This window comes from Melanotaenia boesemani, chromosome 13 (genome assembly GCF_017639745.1).
Source record: "Melanotaenia boesemani isolate fMelBoe1 chromosome 13, fMelBoe1.pri, whole genome shotgun sequence".
Taxonomy (NCBI): Eukaryota; Metazoa; Chordata; class Actinopteri; order Atheriniformes; family Melanotaeniidae; genus Melanotaenia; species Melanotaenia boesemani.
The window spans coordinates 1332966-1354396 of record NC_055694.1 but is presented as its reverse complement, the minus strand read 5'-3'; the positions used below and the strand labels follow the sequence as shown (position 1 = coordinate 1354396).

Here is a 21431-nt window from a genome sequence, read left to right as displayed (position 1 = left end):
AGACCTCAGTGAGATCGGCTGGAGGCTTTAGGGTTAAGTCACTTTTATCTGATAGATTCTAGTATATTCAAGTAAACAATGAGTCCCTTCATCCATTTGAATTGATACTAATAAAATAAAACCAATATCGATTCATAAAACTTGGACACGGATTTTTGTACATCCCCTTTTCCGTAACGTGACCCTGCTCTTGCGTGACTTACCGAGGCTCGGCTACATCGTAGCGTATATACACACAACTGGTTTCCTGTGTCGCCTCCGTCCAATCAGCTTCTCTTGCTGAGATGATGTCACATTCAGGTGTTTTCATTCACCAGTATGAACTGCAATCACCTGTAGTTTGCAGCGTATTACCACTCACATTAGCAGCTAACGCTAAGACCGCGGGCGCCACCACGTTCCATGACAGCAAGTGATGTCACCGCGCACATACGAACAAGTTTAAAATCTGTAAGCTGGAGCAGCTGCAGCACAGCCGCCAACCTCCAAAGACCAGAACGTCCATTTAACACGTGGGTTTTTCTGTAAACGCTGAACCAACACATCTGTAAATAAAGAAGGTGAGCTCGTTGGGATTACAAGAGGTCCTGTAACAGTCACTGACTACATGGCGCTACAGCTTCACACCACGTTAGAACACGTCAAGCATGGCAGGCAATGCCACGTCGGTGCAGCCCGGCTCTGGAGCGGCAGGTGAAAGGAGAGAGGCCGCAGACGCAGCATCACATGCTTCGTGTTCTCATGATTACTTACGGGAATTTTACGTTCTGTCTGCGGAAGATTCCGACAGCAGAAATCTAACATTTCTATGCAAGTTATGTCTGCCTGCACTTAAAAAGCAAATTAGAACATCAGCCTCACGGACGTAAAGAAATGTTGGAGTTTGAGAGAATATCTGCAACTCCTCGCCATTAAAAAATAAAGCCATTCGAAAAGGGCCAGACCCCAAACCACCCAGATTACAATGCCTGCAGCCTTTTCAAGACGGCGCAGCATCGTCCAGACGCCGCCCGGCTGCTCCGCTTAGGCTGTTTTATTCCTTTTTTATTCAGTTTTCATAACTTTTGTTATCCTAGTTCTCTCAGGCAGGATCAACTATGACTGCAGCACTTCTGGACATTAGAAAACTTTTTCAGACTTATTTCACGGAGACCAGGAGTGGCCCGCAGAGATCCAGCCTGATAACAATGGACACGCATCGCCAAAACAGAGAAAGAAACAGCACCGAGATCATCGAGGCGGTGTTCGGATCCCAGGCCCGCCGCCCACCTCTGCTCTGCATCCTACCTGCTAACTTCCCATCCCTGGAAAACAAGTTGGATGAACTCACGGGAGACACCAAAGGGACGTGAGGACCGAAACATGGTCCGCTCCTCTGGTGCCGGACCGGGCCACGTCAGAATCCTTCTCTGTTTTCATCAAGGACATAACAGAGGAATCAGGCAAGTCTGAAGGTGGAGGAGTTTGTTTTCTCGAGAACAGCTGGTGTAACCCCGAAACACTAAAACTGTCCAGCTCGTGCTCGCCAGATTTGGAGCATCTTTCCATCCTGTGCTGACCATCCTCTCTCCTCCGGGAATTTTCCAGCCATCAACATGACGGCCATATACATTTCACCACCCGAACACAACACAGCGCTATCGGACCTACATGACGTGTCGCCACCAGACCAAACACCCGGTCACTGTCCTCATCGTGCATGGAACGCCCAGGCGGAGGCTACGCTGCAGGACGCTCTGTCGGACGCTCTGTCGGACGCTCTGTCAGACGTCGACTGAGACATGTTCAAGCTGGTAGACGATGTCGTTCCCATGACGATTGTCTGGGTTTTCCAGAACCAGAAGCCCTGGGTGGACAAATCTATCTTCAACACGCTGCCGCCTACAACGCGGGACTGCTCACCAGCAAGATGGAGGACTACAAAGTGACGCCATGCAGACTGACATGTGGTGAAGGACACCAAGCGGAGACAAAGAGTCAGTTTTTCTAGCGGCCCTGGCGAGCGTCCCACTTTCTGCTGGAAACTGTCATTTCCTCACGGCTTTATATTCTGCTCCATTTACACTGGAAATATTCTATGTACATGTAGTCAGACTGTACAGCAGCACATCGCTGTGGCTCACTAGATTTATTTTTATTGTGTTTTTAGTTTACTGACGAGTTGTTGTTTTGTTTTTTTCACTAGTGGTAAATTGGTGTGTGCAGCCTCAGATGCATGTATGACTGCATTTCAAAACATTTTAACAAACGTGCAGCTTCAGAGAGATGGCTTCCCAGTAACGGGTTAGATGGTTAGTTACAGGCTTCTCTAGTTCTACTTCATTCTCACTTCTAACCGAACCTTTCAGGTGCAGGAGGTTTTAAAGTTTTTAAGGCAAACTGTAAATGAGAAAACTTGTTGAATATGAACCAGAGTTTATGACGTCAGTAAAATTACTCATCTAATTTCATATTGTGGCATCAAAGGTTGGTGAATTATTCATTTAAAACTGAGTGAACTGAACTTTACTGGCCGGCTGGTGGATGAACGGTGCTGTTTAAATCTGCTCTCTGCAGGACTGTCATGTTGAAGTTGGATGGAGGAGTTTCAGCTTTAAAGCCTGAAACCAGACAGATTTCCAGACACGCAGAGGTCCGAGGTGATTCACGACCTTCAGGACGGAAACCACGTCAACAAACTCGTCCTGAGAAGAGACTCCGCTGAGGGTTGACATTAAACACAACACGGCCATGTAAATCAAACTCATTTCCATTGGCTGACCAGTTACACAACCAACCTATCACACAGCCTGGAAACCATCGCCATGGTGACCTTTCATCGGTGGTAACCAAGGGAAAAAGACAGAGAGGCGATGAGTGTGAATGCAGAGAAGCTGCTGCTGCCCTGCTCACAGGCACTCCAACCTGAAGTTGCTCAGAATTCCCCTTCACACACTGGTCATTTAATCAGTGACCAATCAGAAGACAACATGACACAAACAGATTCAAAGCTGAAGCAAACATTTCATTTTAAGGAATCCACCAACTGTCTGAGGCAGAAGCTGATGGGTCCCAAAAGTCAGACCCAGGACCGAGGAGGGTCCAAAAGTCTGACAATGGTGAGGAAACGCAGAGGTTTCTGACGATGAAATCCTGGGTTTATTATTATTACTATTATCATTATTAATATTATTATCATCCATCCATCATCTGGTCGGGTTGCGGGGGCAGCTGCCTAAGCAGGGAAACCCAGACTTCCGTCTCCCCGGCCACATTCACCAGCTCATCCGGAGGGATCCCGAGGCGTTCCCAGGCCAGCCGAGAGATGTAGTCCTCCAGCGTGTTCTGGGTCTTCCCCGGGGCCTCTTTCCGGTGGGACGCGCCCGGAACACCTCACCAGGGAGGCGTCCAGGAGGAATCCTGACCAGATGGCCGAGCCACCTCATCTGGCTTCTCTCGATGTGGAGGAGCAGCGACTCTACTCTGAGCCCCTCCCGGATCTCTAAGGACGATAGGGTGAGAAATCCAGAGCTTCTCCTTCCAGCTCAGCTCCTTCTTCACCACGACAGACCGATACAGAGTCCATGTCACTGCAGACGCCGACCGATCCGCCTGTTCATCTCCCGCTCCATCCTCTTAGATGGACGCGGTGCAGAATAGATGGACACGGTGTTGGACAGATGGACACGGTGTTGGACAGATGGACACGGTGCAAACTTCTGCTCCCTCTTCAGCCCAGTAGTTCACAGTAAAAACAAAGTAGCTGCTGGTTTGTCTCAAACTAACTTCATTACGAGAAAAGGAGACAAACACCAACGAAGAAGACGACAGCCAATGCGTGTGTGAGCGGGAACGAACGAGCTCTGTGATTGGCTGATGTGTGGAAAGAGGCGGGTCTTGGAGGAATTTGTTATTCCTCAGGGTTGCCAGCGTAGCGACTTTGTGGTTGTATTTAGCGAGTTTTCAGACCCTCTAGCGGGTTTTTCTGGTTATTGGAGACTTTTGGAGACGGAGGTGAATGAAGGGAGTTTATCTTCCCAACGAGGAGCGGTGCTGGTCAGACCCTCTCATACGAGGCTTGGTCTTCTCGCAGCAGCAGCTGCTGCATTCAGACGACGTTCACCTCTGTTTCATGACCAGGCTGGAAATGAAACGTAGAAGCTGCTGCTGGAGGATCCTGCTGGTTTACCGTCACAGTAACGTCTGTTAATGAAGAGTGTGGAGGAAATATTTAAACATACTCCAGACTCCTAATTAAAAAACAAATACACTTAAAAAACAGAACTAAACAATAAATAAAATATTCATAGAATTATTATTTTATTTATTTTGCTGTTCTAAACATTTTAGGTTGTCTTTTTATAGATTTTTTCTTTCATCCCTCTTTATAACAGCATCCATTACAGCTTTATGTACCAGGCTGATGCTGATTAGCGACTTGTAGGACAGCCAATAGCTGCTGTTCTTACTGAGGAGTGGGAACAGCAGCTGGAGGAGCATCAGGCCCTGAAGCTGTTTATTACCAGGAACTACGTGGACCAGTCGTCCTTCTGCTTCGACTACATGTCAACTGCAAAAAAATGTGAATTGTAAATGTGATTTCTGAATTTATTGTTTAAGTTTTTATCACTAATACGGTAAAAATAAGAGGAAATGTGAACATTTGCTTTGTAAGGTGATTTCATTGTGCGCCGTGTTCCTGGTAAAGAAAGTTAGTCTGGAGTCCTGAAGATGGATCTGCTTCTGCTCTGCAGGACCAGCTACAGGGACATGAGGAAAACCAGGCTCAACCGCAGAGCCAGAAGCTGCATGAACAGGTTTTTATGCTGATTTTATCTGCAACACTTGGTCTTATCTGTTTTCACTCCTTTTATCTATTTTTACATTTTGTAAAATCCGTTAACGGTCCACGTCCTGCAAACATCTACAGCTACGTTCCTTTATGTTTAATACTGCCAACGAGGAAGCTGGCTTTTATTTATTCGCTGAAGTGAATTCTGCTCTGGATTCTCGTTGTTCCGTGTTGTTATTGACGACTCGGTCGTTTTCGGGTTTTATTCTTGGCTGCACTTCAAACTGATACATCATCATCATCATCATCATCATCGGACCAGGTTCTGGCTCTGACAGCAGTTTTGTGGATCATCAGCACAGAACACATCAGAAACATCTCACAGCTCTGACTGCGTCAGTGTTGCCATGACAACGCCTTTTATTTATTTCTCTATTATTTAGTTTGTAAGGACAGAGTGAGATGTGCTCTTCTGATGGATGAGGTGAGTCACTCATCACACTGAATATTTCCATCTAGGACTTATTATTCAGAAATCAACAGGATGACATCAGCGAGCAGAAACAGACCGACCAATCAGGGGCCAGATGTTGTGCGGCATCTGAAATTGAACTGTAAACAACATGAGTGTGTGTCGATCGTGGGCTTTCTTAATGGAAGTTGTGGAGCAGCAGTCACACACGAACTTCTCCACCTACACACACACACGACTGACTTCATGGCAGATGGCGATATATCCCACACAAACTGATGGTCCCTGAAGTGTCCCATCAGCAACCATAAATCCGTCCACCTCTGAACCCAGATGTTTATCACACACCAGCATCTGGACAGATGGACGCAGGACGTGTCTGGAAAAGGACAGGAAGCTAAACCACCACAGAGTCAGCTGACCAGTCAGACTTTTCTGTACCATCAAACCTTCTGGGCCATTCTTCGCTTTGCGTCTCATCGCTGTTGGTTTGATCAGTAGTTCAGTTCTAATTTAATCGTTTCCACGATGCATTGCGATGCGGACGAAGACGATTCTGCATCGATGCAGCAGCAAAACAAGGTGGATAATATATTCTGCTCCTTGCATGTGCGGCGTGATCTGGCTGCTGCAACAGCTCGGCAGATCCGAGGCTGGATCTGTTTTCACGTCAGTATCTCACTAGAAACACTTTCATTGTACCGGTGAAATCACAAAAGATTTCACATGGAAACGTATAAAAACCGATATGCTAGCTTAAGGCTAACGTCTATGGAAAATACCATTGGCGAGCTAGCGGTTAGCATGTGTGAACGGACTGAAGGGATTAAAACAACTTTGTCCTTCAATAAATGTTCACCTCAACAATATTTTCTGTGTTCAATGACAAATAAAGAGAATAAAGGCCATAAAGGAGAAAAACCATATTCCATATTCTGTCTGACCTGACTACGGAAAAACTGAAGGGCCAAAACACCCTGCTTTACTGCAAGAAATCTGGCCACTAGGGGGCAGATTAACTATTTTTATAACAGCGTTGTAGTTTATTGATTTTCCAGCAATGGAAGAATAGAGTTTAATAATGAAGTTGAAAATAACATAATTGTTTACATGTTTCTGATGTCTGTCAATATCAGGACATTCAGACTGATTTCTGAAATAATTATAAATAAACAGAGTTCGGCGACGTGTGGTGATAAAAACCTGCTGGTGCTTCACATGCTAACGCGTCGCTGGATTGAATCGAACGGTGAGACCTGTGAAGACACAGAGACGAATATTCGTAGAAACGTCTGAAATGCTGCTCTGCAGAAACAGAAGGCGAGGATCTGTAATCACACGTATGCGTGTTCATCACGGCCGCCTAGCGTACGTCGTTCATTCAGGACCTCAGAATTCATGACCTCATTTTTCCCATGAAAAGTGATGCATCGTGAACTCGTGTTTAAAATCACAGTAACTAGTAAAAGAAACGTCAGTGTTTCCCGACACCGACTCGGCCACCACGGCACGCCTTCAAACTACCGACAATTAAATAGTTTCACATAAACGTCAACGTCTCCGCAGCAGCGGCTGCTAGGCCTGTCACGACAACAAATTCTGCTGGACGATAAATTTCCGCGTTAAACAATAATATTGCGCAAAGCGATGATGTTGTCATTTTGAGACCATTTTAAACAAATATAATTACAATACCATAATACACCCTTTCAAAGATCAATAAACTTTAATTTCTAAAGAACATTTTACACTGGAACTGGAGGAGATTTTAAATAAAACAAAAACAATAAATAAAACAGACTCTCAGCCTCATTAACCATGAAAGAAAACCAAACAGTAAGTATGATGGATAATAAAGTCTGTTCTGTGAGCAAAATTGCCTTTAAATATATATATATATATATATACACACACACACACACACACACACACAAGTATCTTGGAATCCCACAAGCAAATGGCAACCTCGAACAGGCCACAAGAAAAGCGGCCACAGCCAAATACCTCCAAAGAGTAAGGCAGGTCCTGAGGAATCAGCTCAATGGCAAGAACAAGGTCTGGACAATCAACTGCTACGTCCTGCCGATCATTTATTTATATATGACAATTTATATACATATATATATACATATATATATATATTGTAAAGCTGAAATATCTCCCCTCATCGTTGCGTGCAACACTGATCTATGAGCAGTGCGTGATGCGTATTTTGTCATATACGGTAGTATATAGGCTGACTATTTGTGTAATGTGCCTGCGCATTACAGGGGTTATTACGGTAGACGAGGAAGTGTGGGCTTTGTACTGACGTCGTAGGCTACGTGTGTGTGTTCTGCCTACTTGTGGGGAGCAACGAAACAATAAATGAGGAAGTGCTTGCAGCTATTATTTCTCCATTCGTCTTATTTACATATTTCAGCACGAGAATCGGAGGTTTAGCACGAGAGCGTGAGAAGCCACTTAAATGCGCGAGTGTCACGGCCGATGCGTGTTGGCAGCCCTGCAAACCAAATGTGGCGTACCGGCTCACACAGGTGCTTCACCACCGTCTGGTGCTGCAACACGCTGCTGTCAAGTATGACACAAATAAAAATGATCGCGGCCAGCAAACTTATCGCGCTATTTTTTCTTACTGTGCAATTAATTGGCTTGTTGCTTATCGCGACAGGCCCCTGCTCTGCACTTGAACGCAGCACGCAGGGTGCTATGGCCTCTCTTTAGTTCCAAAAGGGGCCCGCTTGAAAACCAACCACACACATGAAGACGGACCGTGCACACGATAAACGCTGGGTGCTTCACGTGTACATGACATGAGGGAGTAAACTAGTACCTGCGAATGAAAACATCACGATGCCTTTTTGGAGGCCTGAGGCTTCAGGAAATCTCAGAAACAAAACAAGGGAACGTTGTAATGGTGTTCCCAGTGATTATGGGCATTACTTTTAGAGCTAGAAAATCTAAATCTTCTCCCCACAGGAAGTTGCGTACTTCCGTACATGGAAGTATGCAACTTGTTCTCATAGTTCAAAGTTTCCTCCGAGGATTTCTGATAGAAAATGATCCGTAATGTCATCCAGTTATTCTGGTCTCCTCAGCATCAAGGCTAGAAAAAGGTACGAGGCGAAGCTGGTGGCCGTAGGAGTGTCCTGATGTCCGTCCACCGCCACGCTGGGAAGGAGCTCCGAACAAGAAACATGGATGTTAGGTAACAGTATTATATTTTACAGACAGGTGAACGGGCGGACGGACAGGTGGACGGGCGGAGGGGCAGGCGGACGGACGGGTGGACGGACAGGTAGACGGGCAGACGGATGGGCAGAGGGGCAGGCGGACGGACGAAGGGACAGGCAGACGGACGGGTGGACGGACAGGTGGACGGGCGGAGGGGCAGGCAGACAGGCGGAGGGGCAGGCGGACAGGCAGGTGGACGGGCGGAGGGGCAGGCAGACAGGCAGGTGGACGGGCGGAGGGGCAGGCAGACAGGCAGGTGGACGGGCAGAGGGGCAGGCAGACAGGCAGGTGGACGGGCGGAGGGGCAGGCGGACAGGCAGGTGGACGGGCGGATGGACAGGTGGAGGGGCAGACGGATGGGCGGAGGGGCAGGCGGACGGACGAAGGGACAGGCAGACGGACGGGTGGACGGACAGGTGGACGGGCGGAGGGGCAGGCAGACAGGCAGGTGGACGGGCGGATGGACAGGTGGAGGGGCAGACGGATGGGCGGAGGGGCAGGCGGACGGACGAAGGGACAGGCAGACGGACGGGTGGACGGACAGGTGGACGGGCGGAGGGGCAGGCAGACAGGCAGGTGGACGGGCGGAGGGGCAGGCAGACAGGCAGGTGGACGGGCGGAGGGGCAGGCAGACAGGCAGGTGGACGGGCGGAGGGGCAGGCGGACAGACAGGTGGACGGGCGGATGGACAGGTGGAGGGGCAGGTGGACGGGCAGGTGGACTGGTGGAGGGGCAGGTGGAGCACTGATGCAGCAGAAATCAGAACGTCTGCAGAGGCAACAAACACACTGAATGAGCGCTCCGAGACGTCTCCGTCGTCTCCGGCAACTCTTCCCAGAAAACAAGAACTTTATTTAACAAAATGCGTATTTACTTATTTTTAAATAAACTACAAATATCAGTCTTTGAATTGTTATATTACCACCACGTCGTTTTATTGCCGACATTTTTCTCTTGAAGTCTTGTAAACTGCTGCTGTGACGATGCAGTAAAATCTAATCACTGCTAGTTCCCGTCTCCTGACGTCCAGCCCGATTTTATTCCAGGAACTGCTAGCGTGCTGCTCGTCCTGGTACATGTCATGTCTCTGATAGTTTTAGCCGTTTAACTGGAAGTGGATTTGATTCAGTTACTGATTACAAATTAAACCAAGAGTGAGGATCAACTAAAACTAATCATCTTAGTATTTGAACAGACCACTGTGTCCTGGAAAAACTGGACCTCAACATGAAAAGGGTTAAGAAAAGTCTCGTTTCCAGGTGTGGGTTGGGACGGGTCTGGATGTGGTCTGTAACCTCACTGCGTTTCCACAGCAACCCTAACCTTACCTGAGAGGAGGAGCATCAGCGATAGCTGCCTCAGCTACGTAGCAGCGCGACGCCATCGCAGCGCGACCTTAGAGCAGAACCAGAACACGAGTCAGAAACTACGGAGGATGGAGGTCGTCCACCAGTCTGGGTTCTTCTTTCTTGGCGGAGCTTCGTGACGCCATTTTAATGGAGATTTAATCAACAAAAAGAAAATCTGTTGTTCTGAAAGAGGAGCCGTTCCTGCTTTGTTTTTATAGCAGGTCGCACAGGAAGTGGCTTTTTTCTCCACCAATCAGCAGATTGCAGCGTGTCAGGCTCCACCCTCTCAGGTCGGGTGGGTTAGACTGGTACCCCAACGGAAGGGTCCCAACAAAGTAGGACTGTTTGGATATTTGGGCACCCTTCCCTGTTTTCACATGTGGAACACACGTCCTGACCAGACCTGCACCTGTCGGTGGAAGCGGGGCTGATTAAAACAAACTGAAAATAATTTAATCAACCACTGGACGCCCTGGACTGTCCGACATGAATTTACTTTAGCAGATCTGAATCACAGAAATACCACATTCCCACTTTACCCCCGTCTTTAAACTTCTTTCAGCTCAGTTCCTGGGCCCGTCCCCTCCACCCCACCCTGAGGAGACCTGCAGCACCAGGCCTCCACTGCTGCAGGTCTCCGCATGCCAGAACCAGACCTGCACCATGGCAACACCGCTGCAACACACACACGCAGCTGCGGGCTTCAGCAGCTTCCGCACACCTGTTGCTGCGCTGCTGCTTCTGCAGCGCGCGCACAGCATGGAGCAGCATCTTACCGTTAATGAGCGGGTTTGACTCCATCTTCAGCAGAATGGTCGGCTTCTTGTTGCGTGTGTTGTCTCCCAACGAGCTCACACCTCCTTCATGCTGCTGCCCTGCTGCTGTTGTCGGGGTGTTTGTGTCCAGAGGAGCCGCTTGCAGCTGTCAGAATCGGGAAGCAGGGGAGGAGGAGGCGGCGACGTTCAGCAGCTTCTCTCCCGACCTGTTGGCGTTATGTAATCGCTCCGAGCTGCTGCTGCCAGGCTCCCCTGCCTCCATGCTAACAACACTCACCCGCAGCGGGGAAATTCAGTTACAAAAAGCACCACCACAACACTGGAAAAGTAGATTTAATCTCCACAGATCAGCCTCTGTCCATCCGAAGCTCAGAGCAGACGGACTTAGCAGATCAGGAGTTAAGTCTTCAGCGCCGATGAAGTGATCTGAAGCGTTTTAACCCGCTAACAGACCTGCTGGCACAACCTGAGCGCTGATGAGCGACACCCAGCTATACTAGCGCTGACAAACTAACTTCTAACAGATAACTGTGGTCAGCATTGAGAGGCAGCTAGCAACATAATTAGCGATGCTAGCGCGTACAAGCTAACTTTTTATTTGTTTCAACAATACTGGTGAGCGCTAACTAGCAGGCTAACTAGCAGGCTAACTTGCTGTGCTAGCGCTTACAAGCTAACTTTCCTGATGAAAGGCTTAAATATTTTAATCTTACTTGTGTTCCAGTGAGTTTGTTTTTAAAAAAAAACAGGACTCTGCTGGATTTTTAAAAAGTTTTTAACAAGTTTAAGGTCTAGTAAGAGAATCCGTTAGCCCAGCGCTCTAACTACCGAGCCTAGCATGCTGCTGTGACAGCCCCCGCCTCCCTCCTCTCCTCCTGGTGCGTCAGCCCAGAAACAGCGCCGCTGACTGCGGACCGCATCCAGAGTTCATCGGGACCGTCCGCAAGCCTCTTAACACGGAGGAAAAGTAGTTTGTAAAACCCGTCCGGCTGTTTGCCGCCGGTGTCCGGGATGAACGGCTTAAGTCCGGGGACTTTTCCCAGTTTCTTCCTGTTTGGTTTGGACGCCCCCTCACTGCGCCTCACCGCAGTCAAGTTTACCGCAGTTTGAACCTGCGGGCTTCCGGTTGCTGCTCCGGAGACACCGAAGTATTCAGATTACACCTTTAATTCATTTACTCTGAACGAAGACTGCAGAGTTCCTGTATTACAGCGTGTTATGAAGGAAAAGAGACACAGTAACAGAAAACCTGAGTAAATCCTGTAAGCACTATAAGAAAAATTTGAAATAAAACCTTAAATGGAAGAATAATATTCCCAGTTTTATATGGAGAGAAAAACTCAATATTGTTTATAAAGGTGTAATACGTGATTTGTAAACTGTGTATTTTGTAACTTTGAGTATTTAAAAATGCGAACACACACATATCAGACAAAAACCATTTACACACACAAAGTGCACAAACAATATTTTACCTTCAGCTCCAGGGATCGTTTCTGAATTCAAAAAGACTCCTGTGCACACGTCCACTGATATGTACAGACCAGACCCCGTTTAGACACAGACCGGACCTGATATCTACAGACCAGACCCCGTTTAGACACAGACCGGACCTGATATGGACAGACCGGACCCCGTTTAGACACAGACCGGACCTGATATGTACAGACCGGACCCGTTTAGACACAGACCGGACCTGATATCTACAGACCGGACCCCGTTTAGACACAGACCGGACCTGATATGTACAGACCGGACCTGTTTAGACACAGACCGGACCTGATATGTACAGGTCAGACCCCGTTTAGACACAGACCGGACCTGATATGTACAGACCAGACCCTGTTTAGACACAGACCGGACCTGATATGGACAGATCAGACCCCGTTTAGACACAGACCGAACCTGATATCTACAGACCGGACCCTGTTTAGACACAGACCGAACCTGATATGTACAGACCGGACCCCGTTTAGACACAGACCGGACCTGATATGGACAGACCGGACCCCGTTTAGACACAGACCGGACCTGATATGTACAGACCGGACCCGTTTAGACACAGACCGGACCTGATATGGACAGACCGGACCCCGTTTAGACACAGACCGGACCTGATATGGACAGACCGGACCCCGTTTAGACACAGACCGGACCTGATATGGACAGACCGGACCCCGTTTAGACACAGACCGGACCTGATATCTACAGACCGGACCCCGTTTAGACACAGACCGGACCTGATATCTACAGACCGGACCCCGTTTAGACACAGACCGGACCTGATATGGACAGACCGGACCCCGTTTAGACACAGACCGGACCTGATATGGACAGATCAGACCCCGTTTAGACACAGACCGAACCTGATATCTACAGACCAGACCCTGTTTAGACACAGACTGGACCTGATATGGACAGATCAGACCCTGTTTAGACACAGACCAGACCCTGTTTAGACACAGACTGGACCTGATATGCACAGACCAGACCGTTTAGACACAGATCAAACCCCGTTTAGAGACAGACCAGGCCCCGTTTAGACACAGACCAGACCCTGTTTAGACACAGACTGGACCCCGTTTAGACACAGACCAGACCCTGTTTAGACACAGACTGGACCCCGTTTAGACACACATCAGTCCCCGTTTAGACACAGACTGGACTGACGAAGAGAATGATCCAGTAGTAGAAGGTGGACTTGGTAAGGTGGATGTGGTTCTGACTTTTGATTTGCTGTGATGTTTATCTTCATGTCTGATCCTGGTTGGTTTTCTGGTTGGTTGGTTTACTGTGTTTTTTCTCTGATCTCTACATATGAGGGATGTCACCATTTCAGATTTTCTTGGTATGATTATTGTCAAAGAAATAATCATGATTTTACGATTATCCTGCATTAATTAACCCTTCAATGTCATGTGTATCACATCTGATTCAGACTGAGACCTTTACTACCACTTAATGGTAAAAACCCTGTTGAACACAATCTGACACTCTTCAGCCCTAATCATTTTAATGTAACTTATTATTTTATTGTGATTATGTGTTGTTGCCTTTTACTATTTCTAAATATCTGTAATGTCTTTGTTTTATGTAAAGCACTTTGAATTGTCCTGTACATGAAATGTGCTGTACAAATAAACTGCCTTGCCTTGCCCCCTGGTGGAAATCTTTTGCACTACAATCATTTTGACATCACTCTAAACGTATGTGCAAGAAGGATTTTTATCAAATATTTTTTAACAGTTTGTTGAAGGGCCAAATAAAAAAAGTATAGATTAACAAAATCTGAATTTTCTCCCCATTTTTCAAGGGCTGGGCTTTAAAATGTAAAACTCTCAACATAATAAATATGTAAAACCACAGGAACACTCCTTTTAGGATTTTAAGTTTTAATTAAGGTTGTCAAAATTAATACGTTAATGCAAAGAGCTTCATCTGGGGAATTAGCACATGAATACCAAAGTTTTTACTTGTGTCATGTTTAAACCTGAATTTGGCTTCATCTCAGTGAGAGAAGCCAGTTTTTGAATATGTAGACATCACATCTGTGAACAGAATCAGGCAAAAACCACTTTATCCTCCATATTAATGATAATTAATTGGTTCCGTTTGCAGGGTGAGCTGAGGAATCGTTACGATTACTGAAATGTGGCGTTTAATACCGCGATTAAGTGTGAAGCGAAGGAATTGTTGCATCCAAACTTCAGAACAGGGAATATTTCTGCCATGACAGAAAATACAATTACTTTCACGTTAAAACTTGAGAGAAAATTGAATTGAAATTCCTGAATTAAAACTGTTTTATGACTGTTTGTACCTTTATTTTGAAGGAAATATAGAATTATTTGACTTCCTGTTTGGTTCTAACTTGACGCACGTGCCGTTTCTGCAGCAACAGGATGGAAATGCCTAAGAATCCACTGCTGGTGCCGCATAGCCGCCGATCAAGAGACAGGAACCTCACCCTTTTCAAGGTTAAAGCACTTCCTTTTCCAGAAAACATCCAGAAAAGATGTTTCAGAAGCGAGAAGAACAAAAACCTGTTTCAGGAAGACGACACTGGAAATGACCAGAAATATTCTGAACCATAAAGCCGAGACTTCTGAAAAGGAGGAAGTTCAGCAGCTCTTTTCTTTCCACTGAATCTATTTCAAGCTCCTCTGCTCAGCAGCTTGTTCCCATGGCAACAGGTTCTGCGTTGTCAAGCATCTCCTCCTCATTACTTCTGCCAAAGGTCGCCGTTCCAGCTGATGGTTTTCATGAATGTGAAAGTGTGACGTCCCCGACGTCGTCATGTCCAACCATTTCTGATCGGTGCAGGTGCAGAGTAAGGGTGGGTTAAAATCAGCCAAATGATCTGGAAAAATGTTGGTTTAAAAAAAATTTTAATAATTCATATTTGGACAGAAAATTAAATAAATTTAAAAATTTGAAAATACACACCCAAAAAATTAAGAATGAAAAAAACTAATTCTGAGAATTACAAATATAGCATTTATTTATCATCTGGGAAATATTTTATTTAGAAATATCTGTAAAACTAAATGTTTGTGAAACATTTTGCATTTTACAAAATTTACAAAAATTATTAAAGAAAAAAGTTTGTTGTCCACCTTTTATTTTATTCAAACAACATCTTATTTCCACTTCCTGTCACGTTATTCTGATTCTCAGCAGCAGAGCTGATGGCGTTGTCAGGGAGTCGCTACGTCGTCAGGGAGTCGCTACGTCGTCAGGGAGTCGCTACGTCGTCAGGGAGTCGCTACGTCGTCAGGGAGTAACGTCACGGCGAGTCTGAAATGTCCGTTCAGATTCAGATTTGTCTGCTTCTGCTTCTTTTATCTTCCTCTGAGGAGACATTTGTCTTTGTCCTCTGTGATGAAGAGCTCGTCCTCCTCCAGCTGAAGTGACTGGGGGTCCTGCAGGATCCATCAGCAGACCTGAGGAAGTCTAGAAAATGTCTCTTCTTCTGGCCTCTGGCAGATCAGTTAGCCCCTGCAGCCCCCGCAGACCCTGAAGAAGAAGAAGAAAGCAGAGGAACCAATCAGTGCTAAGCAGTCCGTCGTCTCTCAAGTCTGTTTTCAGAGCCAGCAGGTACGTATCCAAACAGCAAACGGAGCAGTACCACCAGACACCACGGGGGGCAGTGGTGAGCAGGACAGCTGATGTGTGACCAGTGGAAGGAACAGAGAAGAAGAAGCTGTGACGTGTTTAACGTCCTCTCAGACCACCTCCGTCTACTGCTGTGCTCATCATCATCGTCTCCATGTTCATCGTCTGAACTCAGAGATAAACTCCGCCCCCGGCTGGATGTGCTGGCTAACAACCTTGCTAACAGCAGATGGAGGGGAGGATGACAGACGTACTGCTTTGCCTACCTACAGCGAGCAGAAATTACTTTTATTCTCAAAACCAAAGCCCTGATTGGGACAGAAGGCAGCCAATCAGCAGGTGCTTCTGTTGTTGGACTCTGAAGCAGAGAAAAACCACTTCCTGAACACCACGCAGTTTTTTCTGTTAGTGTGAACCAGAAGCAGGTCCAACGCTCCGTAGAACAAAGATGGCTGGATTCAATTATAAGTCTCTTAAGAGATTAATAAGGTATATTTTATTGTAAAGTTGTTTATCTTTTAAATGAAAAATAATTAATATACTGTAAATAAATAAATAAAAGGTATAGCATAAACATCGATAATTAAACTGGGATTTTTACATCCAGAACATTAGCTGGAATGATCTGACACTAACAGAATACAAAGCTGAGATTTAAACATGAAAATATTCATGAATAATCATAACACATTTTAAGATGCGATGAGCTGAATCTGGATGTGAGGGAAGATAAAACCTGATGAAACAGACCTCCAGAACCATCCGGATGTGGGCTTTGATTTTAGCCGAGTCTTTGGTCAGCTGCTCCGTGAAGCTGGAAAACAGACGCAGCGTTAGCATTGTTAGCATTGTTAGCATCTTTCATTTGTAACAATGAACACTGCAGCTGACAAGCTGCGTTCAAACTCAGTGAACTTTATATTTTTCAATGATACTGCAGGATGATATGGAATTTACACCTGGACAGGTGGCCAGCCCATCACACAGAGACAAACAACCACTCACACTCACTTCTCGGGAGAATTTAGAGCAGTTAAGCTAACATCATGTGTCTGGATGGTGGGAGGAAGCTGGATGACCCACGGCTCCACACAGAACAAAAAAATCAATAAATAACTTCAAAGGGAATCAAACCGACGGCTACCGTGAAGAAGCCGCTAACTTATTAAAAACATGTGACTACTGACGCCGTCAGCTGATTGGTCTTCTTCTCCACGAATCGCAGCGCTTCATCATGAGTCATCTCCACGAAGAACCCAAAACCCACCGACACCAGGATCCTGGACGAGTCCTCGCTGCCTCGGAGGAGAGGACAGGAAGACCGGGTCAGGTTAGACCACGTGCACGGCCGGCTCACGTGCACGGCTGGTGATGAAGAGGCGTTCAACTCACATTTCAGCCTGAACATAGAAGTTACAGCCGAGATCAACGTCTGTCTTCAGCTGCTGAGAGCCCGCCTCCTGCAGGGACACACGTGACATCACCGTGACATCACCGTGACATCATGTACTAAGAGTGTATCCTGACATTTTTCAGTCATTTATCTGCAATAAACACGTTAAATGAAACATCAAACATGACCAATAAAGTTTCATTCAATTTTCTGAAAGATGAAAAAAGTAAAACCCGTTAAAATGTTTTACATCTGCAAACGTCAACAAAATGTTCGCAAACACGAAACTGAATGAAAGGTGGAACATCCGCGAGGAAGCCACCATGTTGGAGGCCGTCTCACACCGGGACCAGGTCCTGAACCTGACGGGTGACCCGGCCGGCGCGTTCACACCTGTGACGTCGTCGCCACCTGAACGCCACACCGCTGGTAGCTGGTTTCCCGCCGCTATGCAGACTAGATGGAAACACAGAACCAAGACTCGCTGTGGTCATGTGACCAGTGATGGCGGCGGCTTCGTCCACCACACACAGGGAGGTAGAGCTGGCTTCAGTCTTCAGTATGTTTATTAGTTCTGTGAGACGTTCAGGTGTAATGATGCAAGTGGAAGATTCCGGCCTCATCTCGCTCGCATACGGAGGTGTTTTATAACATAACGTATGCTAACGCTAATGCTAACCGTCTCCCTGCGACTTGTCAGGTTAATGGCGGAAGGTATGAGCCGGTTCTTTTTATCAGGGATGTGAATCTTACAACAACTCACGATTCAACTCCATCCTGATTCTTGGGGTGACGATTCTATTCAGAATCTATTTTTGATTCACAATCAATACTCTTTTAGGAACAAAGGGGCCAGATCCAGGATTTACTCCGTTCCTCTGTAAGCTGGAAAGGTCTGAGAAATCGTAAAACTGGTTACGTTAAAAAAAAAAGTAGATTTACGAGGATCAAGCAGGAGATTCTAAACTGTAAACAAAGGCAATCGCTTGGCTAGAGGCTTTTATTTAGCTCATCTTGCTAACTTTAACATTACTTTGTCACTCAGCGGTGTTCCTGCGCTCCTCTTTGGGCTTTGCTTCCTCAGCTTTCAAGGTAGTTGTGTTCTGGCTTTCTCTGTGAAGCCCTGACGTGACGTAGTTAGGCTCGGTCGTTGCACCACAGCGCTGTAGTCGGGCGAGAGATTTACTCATCTCTTCAGAGCGGTGAAGAGTGTGTTGGTAGAGTTGGTAGCGGCCGCTGCTCCGCTTCCTTTAGCTCGGCGTGAAGGCCTAAAGGCTCGGACGTTTGTAGTGTCTTTTTATTTAGCAGATTTTACACACAGAATACGTAAGCGAAGACGGGCAGAAACATTAAGCTATCATCTAACGCTAACTAGCACGTAGCAGCAGACCGCGCCTTGCTGGAACGACACGCTACGAGGCCGTTACCTGACCAACGTTACACGATGCACGCAAGCTAGCAAATGTCTGAAAAATGCCTTTTTTTAAGAAATTTTTGGATTGATTCAGAATCTAAAAAATAAGAATCGTGATTCGGACGTGAATCGACCCCTAATACTTGTAACGTTTTAGCTGTTCCTGGCTAGCGTGGCTGTTTAGTCTGGTAATCATTAGCCTGTAATCCTTAGCTGAACGTTTGATCTTGACCTTTAAATATTGTATTTCACTAGATTTTTATATTTAGGTTCAGTGCTTCATTTGCTAACGAGAGTTGATGTTTGGAAATATCTCCTCTAAGTGAAGCACAACGATGCAGGAAACCTCTGGCTATTAGACTAGAAACCAGCTGCAGTAACTCCAGACCATAGACTGCCCCCACAGGCTTGTACAGCAGCTCTAGACATGATGCTGCATCCCTTCATCCTCCTGTGGACTCATCAGACCACATGACCTTCTTCCATGGCTCCAGAGTCCAGTCTTTCTGCTCCCTAGCAACCTGAAGCCTTTTTCTCCGGTTAGCCTCACTGGTTAGTGGTTTTCTTCTGGCTCCACAGCTGTTCAGTCCCTTGAGTTCCTTCATTGTTCATTAGGGCTGCAACTAATGACATTCTGATGGTCGATTAGTCACCGACTATTAAAACGACTAGTCGACCAATCGGATTCTGTATCTCATGATTATTATAAATGGATCTTATTTCACTTTCAGCTTTGAAATCTTACATGAGGTTGTTAAATCTGACGTTCCTCCTCTTTAAATGTTCGAGCATTGCAGACGTACTTCCGTGGTACACAAGGTCCGCTTCACAAACCTCACATGTATTTATTTTGTAAGTTTAACGTAAAGTTATCCCAGACTTTTAACGTTTTCCGCCGCCGTTTTCCTCCCTGGTCCGCCACCATATTTTTCCTCTGGCGGACTTATTGCGCATGTGCAACTCTCAGCAGAGATTAAAAAAGAAGACGATGTCTCACTCTGTATTTTTTCCCCTCTTTGAGCATGTGCATTGTGCAACTCTCAGCAGAGATAGGATTAAAAGACAAAGTCTTACTCTGTAGTTTTTTTTTGCCGACAATAGTGGACGGCTAAATTCGTTGCTGACTATTTTTATTGTCGACTATTGTCGACAACGTCGACTAATCATTGCAGCCCTATTGTTCAGGTGGAAATGTTCTAACTTTCACAGAAGGAGGTCCAGCAGATTTAGGTGATACAGACTCATCGTGGTGATTTTCCTCTTTTATTCCTGCATTTCACACCTTGTCCGGAGGAAAATGTTTGTGTTTTCCTCCTCAGTGCTGCAGCTATAAACCAGGTTATACTCCGATGAGTCGGGGTCAGAACCAGGAACAGATTTTCAGGCTCCGGGATTTTTATCATCAAGATCTCAGAGCCTGAAACCAGAAAAGCGCAACCCGCCTCCCTGAACCCGGAGCCTCATGGCCCCGTCAGACGGCAGGTCCAGCACATCTGATGACCAGAAACAGGAACTAAATCCGATGCGTGTGCATCAGGTGATGTGGACGAGTGCTGTGATTGGTCCAAGCTGCCAGAATCTGCAGGATCAGCTGAACTGGCATTACCAGTTGTGATTGCTGGAGGGTCTAGAATCTAATGCTTATTCTGGGAAAGCTGAGGCTATGAAGGGACCTGATGACTGAACCATCAACCTCCAGGACGAAATCTACAAGATGTGGATATTTACTTCCACATAGTAAAGTCCTCCCACGTCCATTCAGGTTAAACAGGTGTGAACGCAGGCCGATTCACAGAAATCTGAGCGTCCAGACCGGCGTCTGGGTGAGAGCACCGGAGTGATGCATCTTCACCAATAAACAATCTCTTATGATACCGCGTCATACATGACGAAGTCTTATCACCGTGTTTACCTGCAGACTCTGGATGGTGTTCTTCAGCTGCAGGTACTGAGAGATCTTCTCATAGACCTGGTCCCTCTGTTCCATCACCTTCCTGCAGACAGCAGCGCGTTCACTCAGCTTCAGCCAACAGCCGAGCGAGGATTTAACCAAAGAAACATTTTCTTTTCATTCACTTAAAGATTAGAAGTTTTGATCCGCTTGATCCAAAAAAATCAGAGAAAAATATTTTCAAAAGTCCAAAACTCATCAACAAAGAAATCTACACATTATTATTAAATATAAATAATTATATTTACAATAAAAAACAGAATCCTTCACCTGTATTAATATTTAGAAACCGATTAAAACTCCAACCAGAAAAAATATTATTAAATTAACTTTAATCTGCAAAAGCAGAAAAATACTAAAACTTAAATATAAAGTTGGATTCAGACTTAAGAAAGAAATTATTCACATAAATATCGTTAAATTTCTATTTTAAAAAATAAAGTTTTATTTAAAATAATATATGAACATTTTTGTCTGCTTGGCGAAATTTAACGAGTTAATATTTTTCTAAATAATAATAAGAAAGAAGCCGAGTTTGTTTCTTCTCTCGGATTAACAGCAGAAACACCAACTGAACCCCAGACCCGGACTCAGAACAGGGAACCCAACCAGAACTTGGTCCTTACTGCAGGTCTCTCCTCAGAACCTCGTCTAGAAACGCTTCGTACTGCAGAACCTTCTGCTCCACGTTAGCGTTAGCATTAGCATCAGCTGGCGGCGCCATGTTCGCTCGTCTCCCGTTAACATGTAAATAAATCCCGGTGTGGCGCAGATTACCGCCAGCAGTCACCGGTCGGTGTTTTTCTCGATGTTACAGTTTACGTTTGTATGTCAAACGCAGTCCAGTTAGCGCGGTTAGCATTCTGTAACTGCCGCTATGCGCCGGAAGCAACTGAACAAGTACTTCCGGTTTTCGGCAGGAAAGGCGTGGACAGAAATAGAACGCATAGAAAAGA

At 46.0% G+C, this 21431-nt stretch overlaps 2 protein-coding genes and 1 long non-coding RNA gene across 5 annotated transcripts in view; 1 reads left to right on the top strand and 2 right to left on the bottom strand.

Moving 5' to 3' along the window:
• The window catches only part of elk1 (ETS transcription factor ELK1), a 24159-nt gene extending 12352 nt beyond the window's left edge, over positions 1-11807 (bottom strand). Inside the window, exon 1 of the mRNA XM_042002997.1 lies at positions 10603-11807. Within this exon, the coding sequence (XP_041858931.1) occupies positions 10603-10627 (25 nt within the window). The 5' untranslated portion in view covers positions 10628-11807. The remainder of the gene's footprint in view (positions 1-10602) is intronic.
• Positions 10228-18968, top strand: LOC121651105. Its single transcript, XR_006012395.1, has 3 exons — positions 10228-10237; positions 15643-15652; positions 18889-18968. It is a non-coding gene; the product is annotated as an uncharacterized LOC121651105 (long non-coding RNA).
• uxt (ubiquitously-expressed, prefoldin-like chaperone) lies at positions 15207-21431 on the bottom strand. Of its 3 annotated transcripts, XR_006012394.1 has the most exons (7): positions 21102-21431; positions 20428-20518; positions 17110-17177; positions 16905-17012; positions 16729-16802; positions 16468-16531; positions 15603-15618 (listed from the first exon to the last, which is right to left on the bottom strand). XR_006012394.1 is itself a non-coding variant. In XM_042002998.1 (6 exons), exons 1-6 carry the CDS (start codon positions 21197-21199, stop codon positions 15556-15558), a joined length of 492 nt encoding a protein of 163 aa, XP_041858932.1. In that variant the 5' UTR covers positions 21200-21406; the 3' UTR covers positions 15207-15555. The 3 variants fall into 3 exon arrangements, 2 of the variants coding, with proteins under 2 accessions (XP_041858932.1, XP_041858933.1); XM_042002998.1 differs by lacking the exon at positions 16729-16802 and having other exon boundaries at positions 15207-15618; positions 21102-21406; XM_042002999.1 differs by lacking the exon at positions 16729-16802 and having other exon boundaries at positions 15207-15618; positions 20437-20518; positions 21102-21402.

What these genes read in the sequence shown, in the direction of transcription:
- uxt (XM_042002998.1), bottom strand. Translation starts at nt 21,199, where the DNA reads ATGGCGCCGCCAGCTGATGCTAATGCTAACGCTAACGTGGAGCAGAAG. An exon ending in AGAGTCTGCAGGTAAACACG is followed by an intron (nt 17,178 to 20,427) that starts GTGATAAGACTT and finishes GTGTCCCTGCAG; the next exon opens with GAGGCGGGCTCTCAGCAGCT. An exon ending in AAGACCAATCAGCTGACGGC is followed by an intron (nt 16,532 to 16,904) that starts GTCAGTAGTCAC and finishes TCTGTTTTCCAG; the next exon opens with CTTCACGGAGCAGCTGACCA.